The sequence below is a fragment of the Nuphar pumila genome, chromosome 16, assembly GCF_984573655.1.
Source record: "Nuphar pumila chromosome 16, dmNupPumi1.hap1.1, whole genome shotgun sequence".
NCBI lineage: Eukaryota > Viridiplantae > Streptophyta > Magnoliopsida > Nymphaeales > Nymphaeaceae > Nuphar > Nuphar pumila.
Window position 1 is genome coordinate 84,173,044 of NC_143264.1, and position 10,965 is coordinate 84,184,008.

General features: G+C 38.5%; 2 protein-coding genes and 1 long non-coding RNA gene across 3 annotated transcripts; all 3 read right to left on the reverse strand.

The window, feature by feature from the left end:
* Positions 1-643: 643 nt before the first annotated feature.
* Positions 644-3,024, reverse strand: LOC149813916 (uncharacterized). Its single transcript, XM_089992095.1, has 3 exons — positions 2,879-3,024; positions 2,053-2,343; positions 644-1,313 (listed from the first exon to the last, which is right to left on the reverse strand). Exons 1-3 carry the CDS (start codon positions 3,008-3,010, stop codon positions 762-764), a joined length of 975 nt encoding a protein of 324 aa, XP_089848221.1. The 5' UTR covers positions 3,011-3,024; the 3' UTR covers positions 644-761.
* Positions 3,025-5,478: 2,454 nt separating this feature from the next.
* LOC149813917 (uncharacterized) lies at positions 5,479-5,980 on the reverse strand. Its single transcript, XR_016428327.1, has 2 exons — positions 5,794-5,980; positions 5,479-5,717 (listed from the first exon to the last, which is right to left on the reverse strand). It is a non-coding gene; the product is annotated as an uncharacterized LOC149813917 (long non-coding RNA).
* A 2,093-nt stretch (positions 5,981-8,073) lies between these two features.
* LOC149813918 (uncharacterized) lies at positions 8,074-10,681 on the reverse strand. Its single transcript, XM_089991227.1, has 10 exons — positions 10,523-10,681; positions 10,128-10,447; positions 9,803-10,035; positions 9,508-9,711; positions 9,288-9,380; positions 9,095-9,184; positions 8,640-9,008; positions 8,513-8,557; positions 8,381-8,425; positions 8,074-8,293 (listed from the first exon to the last, which is right to left on the reverse strand). Exons 1-10 carry the CDS (start codon positions 10,552-10,554, stop codon positions 8,255-8,257), a joined length of 1,470 nt encoding a protein of 489 aa, XP_089847353.1. The 5' UTR covers positions 10,555-10,681; the 3' UTR covers positions 8,074-8,254.
* Between the last annotated feature and the right edge of the window lie 284 nt (positions 10,682-10,965).

The window sequence follows — 10,965 nt, forward strand, 5'->3', positions numbered from 1 at the left end:
AAATCTAATAATCCACCGTAAATTTCAAGGAAAACGAACAAATAAATATTTTTAGCCACAAGGAGAAAATGGTAAAAAAAATCAATATAAAATGTTCACTGCATTTAATATCTCTAGATACATTATCCTGTAAGCAACATATAATTATTTCCTTGAAGTACCTCCTAGATAATTATTTAGAAATCACTGTTTTTGGTCACTGCTGAAAATGAGCTCTCCCTTGGAAAGAAATGGTGTTGCCTATCACAGGGACACGCCATTTGGCAAAGTGTTCCTGGTGACACGGATGGACATGTTGATTTGAACAGGGATTTGTACATATTTTTTATTATTTGTAACAATGTTTTAATAAAAAAAGCATTTTATATCATCTGAGCAAAGGGGTCTGGAGTTAAATCCCAATATCCTCAGCTTGCCTATCAGGATTCAAGAAAAGGAAAAAAAAATTTGTGGCCTCTCTGCTTTGACCATTTCATTCTATTTGAAGCTGGTCTCAGAAGATGCAAACCCTGACTTTGGGCACAAGTGTGGCTGAATAACAAAGAAATTGATTCAAGATACTAAATGTCAACCAAGATCATCAAAAAGAATCTGTAGACTCAGAAGCTGATTTGAAAAATACAATCTTTCAATCAATCTGTAATTTTACTGACGACAGAATAAACATCGTTTTCAAGATGCACACAAGATGTTTGGCACATGTAATGGGTAATCTACAGAGAAGCTTGCTCAAATGTATGAGCCGTTCAATATACAAACTATCAACCAAGATTTACGCATTCAATTATTTCAAAATGCATCTGTAGACTCGGAAGCTGCTCTGAAAAATACAACCTTTCACATACCTGTAATTTACCATCGATTGAGTTGGCTTCATCTCTTAGGAGATGAACAAATCTGTCCTTATCCTCACATATCCATGGTCGGCTATGATCACTCCATTGACGGGGAGTGCCATGAATTACAAACCGGATAACATTGCTGTTCAACTTTGCAAAGTTTCCAATCTTGTTGATCACAACACAGTTTGTTGGGTATGCACCCGCACGATTCAGTCCCACATCTATGTAGTGGAAGTCTACAATGCTCTTGAAGAATTCATCCACTGAGGGTGGAAGAATGCGAGTTTTGACCTGAACATTCTGGATTTCTTGTGTTTCATAAGAGGCAAGTTCCGTAAGAAGCTGATTGAGGACTACACCACCCTTACTGAATCCGAGGAGAATGGTTCTTGGACACATTCCAGATGGAGGGCCTGAATTTTGATCGGTAGGAGAAGGGCTTGATCCTTGGGATGTAACCACCTGGTTGGCCTTTCAAAGGGAACATGATTCAAGGGCAAATTGAATGAGAAAAACCAGATCATGCATAAAGAGCAAGACAAGGAAGTTGTCAAGTGGCTGAATATATAATGTAGAAACAGGAACCTAATAGTGTAAAGGAAGAGAAAGTGCTCAAAATTCAGTGATAAATCTCAAGATTCAAAATGAAAAACCATGTTTTGAGCTGCAATAAACTAGTATACCAAAATGAGAAACCCAATCCTACAACTTTCTGACCAATGAATACAAATTTATTAGAAAACTATCTTCCAGCTGAGAGCCTCCCAGTCATCTAATGCCCATCAAAGCTCTAACTAAACAATGTTTAGAATCAGCAATAAAAATTCCCGCATAACATTTTGAAACACCGTAAGAATGAAAACCAAGTCCTTTCTGAATCACTAGAATTCGAGAATGGTCCATTGACAGCTCCAACCCGATCAGAAATAGCAATCAGCAATACATATACGCAAAACCACCCATTTACTGGTCTGCAAACACCTAAACAACAACTAGTTCACACTAGGAATTCAATAACAAGAAATTCAGAAAGCCAGACAACCAATATTGAATTGAAATACGCACTATCACATTTCCATGACAGCCTTACGATTAAAGCTTAGTTCAATCACTGGTTGAACCAATCAACACTAACCAGTGATGCATAATCAATTAAAGGAAAAGGAAAGGCTAACAACAAAAGAAAGTAGATTAAGAGCCAAGTATTTACCTCTAGAAGACAATTTGAAAGAAGCAATTGCAACGAAGTTGTGGCAGGATATCCGTCCGGAACATAAGATGCCGGTTCTCCCCATGAATTAACAGTAGGAATAAACTCTTTATATATAGCAAAGGGTCCATTAAACAGGGGCGCCTCTACAACCCAAGCATTGACACAAGCACCCAGCTTCGAGACAAGAATGGAAGCGATATTCTGCAGATCGGAAAGCTTTTCGATGACGGGATTGCCGGTTCCTTCGACTCGATCCCCATTGAAGAATATGGCATTGAGAGAAGGTGCCTAGAGTAGCCACAACGAAATTTAAAAAAAAAAAATCATCAATTGGAAGGTAGGTTGAGCAAACCACCACAGAAATTTATGTTCAGAAAGACAGAGGGTGCATTTCTATCCGAGGAATTGGGAGTTTAAACAACACAAACAAGAGATATTTAGTAAAAAATGGGCCTTCTATCTGTGGAATTTTCAAGTGGAGGAACTAGGATACTCGTGCATATGGGGAATGGGTCTAAGGAATTACCGGTATTATTTGACAAAAAAAAAAGAACTGGGGCTTCAATTTTGAGGACCAATTGAGAGAAGTTTGCCAAAAAAATGTTAGGATTAATCAAAAGGATATATTATATTGACGTTATTTCTTTTCAGGGTTTAAGGCAGTTAGGGCTCTTGTTCATCTAGGGGTTTAAGAATCCATTAGGATCTGGGGAATTAGCTTTCAAAAAGGCTGCATGGTAAAAAAAAATCCAAAGAAATTTTCCATTACAAAAACGAAAAATAAATGAAACAAAGAGAAAGTTTTGGGGGTTTAAGCACTCACGATTAGGGTTTTGGAGGAAGGTGAGAGACAGAGAGAGGCAGCAACCTTGAAGAGGGTCCCACTTTTAGGGCTTAAGGGTACCTTCAAGAGCCCGCTCCAACGATCCATGGGAAGGGTACATGCCCTTTTCATGAGCCCCCTTTTGTTTTCTTAGACATGTTTGATGCTCTCTGCCTCTTCCTTTGATTGTTTTCTCGGATGAAGTGAGATTAAGCAAACGGATCGGATCTAGGATGGAGGTTTTGCATATTTTGGTTGTTTCTGATTCGATCAGATCCGACTCTCCATGTATTTAGCTAGGATCCTAACCGTTTGCATAATGAGGAGAAACGAGACAAACGATTTGACTCAACAAAAGCTCGTTTGGACTCGTAAATGGATCTAGCTGCTTGTCAAGCCTTGAAGTAGTAGCACAGGCCGAGCATGAACATGGGGTGCTCGAAAGGGGGTAAACATCGGGCCGGGCGGGGCGGGCTGGCCTAGTTCAGAGTCTGAAAGTGCCCAACAGACCCTACCTGAACCCAGACCCGAAGTAGCCTGGCCTGATTATTGTCGGGTTTGGAGGCTCGATTATTATCAGTCTGAGCCACACTTGGGCCCATTGTTCTTTTAATTGGGCAGGGCCCAAGTCAGGCCCGATTAACAGTCATTCCAGGCTGGGTCATCTCGAGTTGGGTACCCGGCCTGCTGTCCACTCCTAATGCTCAACTTAGCTTAGCTTGTGAAGGTTCGTTTTTTTTTTTTTTTTTTTGTGTGTGTGTGTGTGTGTGAGAGAGAGAGAGAGAGAGAGACTCCAATCTTATTATCATTTAAAAAAAAATAACTCCTCATTTCTTTAAAAAAAAATCTTTTTGAATGAGCCACCTCAAGCTTAGCTCCACCCAGCGACGCTCATTATGAGCTCTGACTCAGCCCAACCTTTAGACACTCAAGCTCGTCAATAGTAGAAAGTAGAAACAATGAGGACAATGTGGAAAAAGGAAGAGGGTGAGGATAACGGACATGGGAGGAAAGGGTTCCGGATGACAAAAGGGTCTTGTCTCTTGAATACCCAATTCGGAATTATGAGGGTGTTACGGTTATTCCATCAAAATTTTAACTCAGCTTACCATAAGTTAAAATGGATATGGCTAAAATTATGATCAAATGCTGACTTCATATCAAGAATTGCAGAAAATTAGAGCTTGCATTTAGAGTTTGGGGAAAAGTGAGGTCCTTAAGGGGGCGTTTGCTTGTCATGAAAGAAGGTGCCGCAGCAGCACACCTGCCACCGGACGCGGCACCTTCTTCCACAAAAAATGAATTGGACCCTCCCCCTCACGGAAACTGAATCCATGGAAAGGGGGTTCCAGCGTGTAAAATGGGAGAAGCTTTGGGTGAGGAAAGCAGCTCCCATGTTTGTGTTGCATTGTGGGGCCCATGGAAATGGCACAAGCACCTATGCATTTTCACGGAAAACCCTTATTTTTCCATGACATGCAAACAGGCCCCTAAGTGTGTGTTTTGCAGCAGAAAATTGGATCTTGCGGCAGGAACAAAGTTTTGATCTAGAAGCATCCTACACCGATGTCCATATCTACACATATGCGTGCAGGCACACACACGTACATGTAGGTCCTAAACGTTCTCATCTCTTAAACCATCCTAAACAGCTTAAAAAAGCATATGAATAGGTGTTTGCTTAATTATGCATTCTATGTAATTTACTTAGTTGAAAATATGCTATAGATGTAGTTGAAAAACATGCTTTGAATGATGTACTTTTCATGTTTATTAGTGTTTTTAGAGCAATAAAAGAAAAACGGCTCATATCACACAAAGTTGATAAAATAATTCTGGTAAATTGAATTGATTTAAAGCATGATTGGAAGCGGATCAGGTCATGCTGAACATGAGCGTTTTTGCTCATGCTGACATCTGTTTGCATTTTGGATGAATGCCACGTGGTTTTGTTGACTTTTGAGCTATTTAAAATGCAAATCGGATGGCCACGATGTCAGCATGAGCAAAAACGCTCATGTTCAGCATGACCTGATCCGCTTCCATCAAAGATAGGCTTGAGTGTGGCCATACAGAAGTTGCCACAGTAAAGAGCTCACCTTGGATGGACAAGTGAAGGGAGAGAATGCCAGACTCTGATCCTCTAAACAACCATGCATTTCATGTTAAGGAAGATGACACTGACATGGTGGACATTGACACAGTGAACACGTTGGACTTGAGGGTTGATCCTGGTGGTTTGGTGAATCAGAAGTGGACCTGGTAATTTGACAAGTGGTACTGGTGATTTGGTGAATCAAGCAATTAGTCAAGAAAAGCAACAGTTGAGAAAAGCAAGAGAAGTAGGAAGAGCAAGTGTTGTCACCAATGTATGAACAATTTGTCAGCAGGGCAGCAAGAAAGACAACAGGTGATTCAAGGTGACCTTTCCACTATATGGCAGGAACACCAGGATGGTGCACCCCACCCTCTATGGAAACTGCAATCCTAAAAAAAATATAGTAACAGGAATCAATGCAGAGTAGGAAGTTTGTCTTGTGATGTAAATTAATGGAGTCTCTCCAAAATCGTGTAAGAGAAAGAGAAGAAAAGAGAAAAAATAAAAAGTGTTTTTCCTTTCCGTGGATGTAGGCATACATTGCTGAGCAACATAACTTTTACATTCAGTTTGTTCCAAACCTTCTACCAAACCGTGAAGAGACACCATTTCCATACTAGACGCCACTTAGGCAAACTTTCGAACCTCTTTGGCCCTAACACCAATTGTCTGAAACAGGATGCACGATCAACATTCATTTGAATATTCAGCCATGCCAGATTGAAGAGCTGTTGAAAGAAGCTGAAAAACCAAAACACATGTTTAGAATCCTTGGATTCACTTCTGCACATAAGGCACATATTTGCCAGTTGAATACCACATTTTTGGGTTTGATCAAGAGTGTTGATACTGCCTGCCAATAGGATCCATGCAAAGAAGGTGGCTCTTGGAGATGGACCGCGGCACCAAAGAGCATCCTTAGGCAACCAGTGGCCCCCCGGCTCTAGGCTGGCACAATAACACGAAGCAACTGTGAAGCTCCCATCTTTGGTGAGGCTCCCTGAGGCAACATCCCAAATGATCCATTGCATAAAATTTTCATAGATTTTGACTCATCCTCTCCAAATATGTGACTCTGTCCTCCAAGCTTGGTTGGGGGCCGAGTCTGAAGGGGGACCAACCAGTTTATACTTAATCTTGATGAAGATGATCCACAGCCCATCATCAGTTAATAGGCGCCACCACCATCGACAAAACAATGCTTGGTTAAGAGATGACAATTTCCAAATTCCAAGACTACCACGTTCCTGGGTTTAATGGGATTACTCCAAGCAACTAGAGGCCTTTTGTTATCCTGTCCACCCCATAAAAAAATCCTTAAAATAGTAGATTGACCAGTCATGGAAAGGTAACGTGAGTTCAATACATCAATTTTCTTGTTGACTTTGATCTCAAGATTGGACCACATGCTGTTTATCACAACTTATATACATACCCAAGTAATCCAATGGGAGGCTGGCATTTCGGCAAAATGGGTTAAAGCTAGTGAGGTGTTAAACGTTGCTAATTTATTGTCCTAGGTTACAGGGAGTGCAGGCCATACTCTGATCCTCTAAACAGCAGCTACATTTGTTGTAGGAAATGCAGCAGTATGGAAATGTAGCTTGTAACTAGGGTTTTTTAAAGTATTTAGGACGTTTAGGACATGAAACGGTTTAAGAGAGAGAGATTCTTACCCAAGTAAATATTCATCAATGTGTAATTTATATGTTGAATCAACAGCAGTGACTGCCAAGAAATTTTAAACATGAATTCTTCCTAGCTGCATCTTCTAGATAAGCAACTCTTAACTTTCAAAACCTACTACAACTTCTAGTAGGAGAAAGGACCAGTAAACTTGAGATTTCTTTTCAGTTTCCAGTTACCCAGGTGCACAAACCAGAGATTTTCTACAGATCAGTCATCTAGGAAACATTTGTCCTACAGAAGGACTTAAATGGGTCCCAAAAACAAAACAAAAAAAACAAAACAAAAAAAACAAAAAAACACTACTCAGAAATTGCCTGTAGAGTTACCATACCTACAATACTCTAGGGGCTGAATTCTTGGATGCATGTCCTATTTTCTGGTCATAAGATGTATTGCTTCAATAGCAACAGTGTTGGTGTTGATAGAATGTGGTGATTATGATGTAAAATAAATGTTCTAAAAAGAAAACATGAATATCCTATTCAAGTAGGTGAAACTCACAATGAAAAAAGAGGAAACTAGGATTTTTACTAGTTCCAATTTTAGGAGCATAGATGCATCAAACCATCAATTATCCAAATGAATTGATGTATAAACTGAAATCTATGTATACCATAAGTTCACAAGGTATAATGATTACAAATCTAAGAAGAGACATGTTGTGGGTTGGAAAAAAGAAAATCACTTGTTAAACAGATGGAATAATTGTAAGATGAAAATAATTACAAGGAATGACAGATAAGTCTAGCCATGTAGGAAGATGGACAGTTACCTGAATCATAGATGTATTCTCAAAAAAATGACAAAAAAGTGGTTTGATGGCATCAAGAATCCACGTATTACCCATCTTTGGGAATGTATTGCATGCATGGATTGAAAAAAGAGTCCACTAGTGAAAAAAATTGTCGAGTAAAATAATCACAATTTGAAGTCCACAGAATATCAACAGAGAAAAGATTAACAAAATATTCCATACTGCTGCATTTCCTACAACAAAGATTCCAAAAACAGCATCGATACCCACCAAAATGTTTACAAGTAGAATGAACCTGTGGACTTTAGCAGCTCCATTAACCCATTTTAAGATTTCTGTGGGTGGTTCCGGCATAACTGAAAAAAGCAGTCAAAAGCATGCCACAGTAGATTAGAACAGCAGATGTAAGATCCTCAGCCACATGGTAAGCACTAACCTTTGGTTCAACATGCTTAGATACTGGTTCCTAGAAATAGAAAAGGCTACAGGTGAAAGTGAACAAACAGCAATCACTGAAATTAACTGACAACTTTCATCTATCGGCACGTCACACTAAGGGCCCATTTTCTTAACATAATCTACCCATCTGTTCATCTATCAGCACGTCACAAGAAGCATTAATTAACAAATTAATCAAAGAGAGCATGCACATCAGCAAGAGGATAGCCTATATCTAATGGGGAAAATCAAATTGTTCTCAGACTTTGTACAAGCAATCTCAAAACAGAAGATGCAATCTTGGTCTAACAACCTCTTATATTGTCTACAGTGATACATGTCCATATCAACAACAAAATATTCATAACAGAAGGTGAGATGCTGAAATGGTATCAAATCAAGACTGATCTCCGTCAATGCTGAACTCATCCACAGCCTGCAAAGAATGAATCAAATAACAGCTCAATATCATGTTATATAGGATCACTTGATATTTGAATATATAAAATAGTATCAATATTACTTTTGAAGATTTTGGATTGGTTTGAGTGCCAAACTCATATGCAGCCTACAAAGAATGAATCAAATTACAAATTAGTACCATGTTATATAAGATCACATGATATTTGAATATATAAAATAGTAGCATTATTGCCTTTGAAGAATTTGGATTGGTTTCAGCACCAAACTCATCCACAACCTGTGAAGAATGAATCAAATAACAAATTTGTACCATGTTATATAGGATCACTTGAGATTACACAAAATAGTAGCAGCATTACCTTTAAAGAATTTGAATTGATTTCACAGGTCTTCATCACTATATTTGTGAGGGCATCCAATTGTTGCTTCATTTCTGCCATTTGTTGTTGTAGAACCAAATTCCTTTCTTCTGCAATTTCAGCTCTTCTAGAAGATTCATCCACCAATCGTGAACACTCAGCTGATATTCGTGCGGACTCAGCCATAACACGTGCACACTCCGTTAAAGATGGAGGTCGGCCATAAACAATAGAAGAGGAGGCACCTAAACCAAGCATGCGCACACGCCCATGTCGCTCTGTTCCCATGACCTGAGATAATATATCATAACGAGTTGTGCTATCTGATGACTCCTCAAATTGTTGATCTAACAGTTTTTTCAATTGTGCCTGCAATTAGTTTTTTATGTTAATATATAAGCTTGTAAATAATCAGTAGCCAAAATCTTGGATTATAAAGTTATAGTGAATCTTACAATTATTTCACCCGCTTTTCCAGTGCTCTTGTGAGTTTTTATGAAAACCTCAGCTCGGCTTGGCTGTCTTCCATCATCTCTTTCAGCAGCCTATCCTCATATAAAAATAGGAAAATTCTTAAGTGCATTGGTTTGATTTTCAAATAAACAAAAAGTATGGAACATTTAACTAATGACATAAAACATCACTCACCAGCTCTGCAGCTACACGTGCGAAGCTCTTAGTGCCTGCAGTGTGAGTGAAGCTTTGTTGCACAGAATTTGCTGCATTTATTTCACTTTGTTTCTGTATTGTGACAAACATGACAAACATGCATATAATATTTCCATTATCAACTGTTACAACTCATTTATGTTATTTTTCAGTATCAAGAACATAATGTTACTTTTAAATATCAAGAACATATGTATACCTTTGCAAATCCAGAATCCCAATATCGCACGATGACAGGCCATTGTTCTGCAACAACTCGATCAGGCACATTTTCTAAACGTTGATCAAGTGTCTTGTGAAGCTTATAACAGTTCCTTTTTAAGGTGTACTTCCATTTTTTCCAAGATGTAGAGATGAACATGAGAACCCACCGTTTGTTACTTTCATTGATTTCAAACTTTGCCTACAAGTTTCAAAGTTCATATCTTGTATGTAACATATGATATTATAATTAAGAGATGTAAATCTAAGATAACAAAGCCGAGTTTTATTACCATAACTCGAGACCACATCTCATTTTTATGTTTTTCTGGCATCTTCTTCCAAGTATTGTAAATGATAGGTGCCACCTTCCCATCTCGTGCTAAAGTTCCCAAGTAGCTAGTCAATGCATTAGCCTTTTTACCTATGGGTTGCCCCAATCTATTGAACTCTACCCGGATCTTTTCACCTTCACGCAGTCTTGCTACAGCTAAAGCTCGGGTGGGCCCTCGTGTCATTCCACTTCCTACCATTGCATCAGCTTAAAAAAAGTTAAAAACAAATATACAAGTACTTCATATTTAAATATGTTTCATGCAGCATTAAAATTGTTCATACTTGTCGTAGAAGTTTCCATCTGGGAGCGCTGATGTAGATGACTATCTAATGTTTCACAGGTATCATCTTGATTTGGTTCAGACAATGCACTTCCAATGACAGATGTAGATGAAGACATCCCTTCTCCATGATGATACCAATGAGTGTAATTCGGGGAGATTCCAATACATATCAGATGATCAAGAACGTCATTCAATGTCTGGTATAAGCAGTTGTTACAGGTCAGACATGGGCATTTGATCTTTCCCTTGGTAATTGTATTATTAGATATGGTAAATTCAAGGAATTCTTTTACTCCATTCACGTAGTCGACGCTCGTCCTATTAAACACTATAAACATTAGCAATCAATCCAAAATCCATCACATATTTAGCCTGTGGGAATAAAAAGATTACCTTTTCTTATGAACCCAACTTCTGTCAGCCATGAAGCTACTGACCTTGTTGATGTTTAACAATTGCTTCTTTAATTCAACAAAACACTTGTAGCATTAGTTCCAAAACAATAGAAAATAAGAAAATGAAATAACAAAATCAAATAAAAAAAGAATACAAAAGGATGACAGAAGCATACTCCAATAATAACCATACCTTGAAAGGAAGAAATTAAAGCAACAATAATATCAGAACAAATTGTAATGAATTGTGTGACATATACGCGGGTGAACAAAAAAGTATCATGAAGATGAATGCAGTCGTTGTAGTCTTTCGCCATCCTAATTTGTCTCTAACTTTCTCAGAGGAAGATGGTGAAAATCACTTTCTTCAAATTGAACGTGTCATTGCGATATGGATTGTCGTTTTTTCTCGTTATTTTATCTTTTGCCTCCCAAATCCTA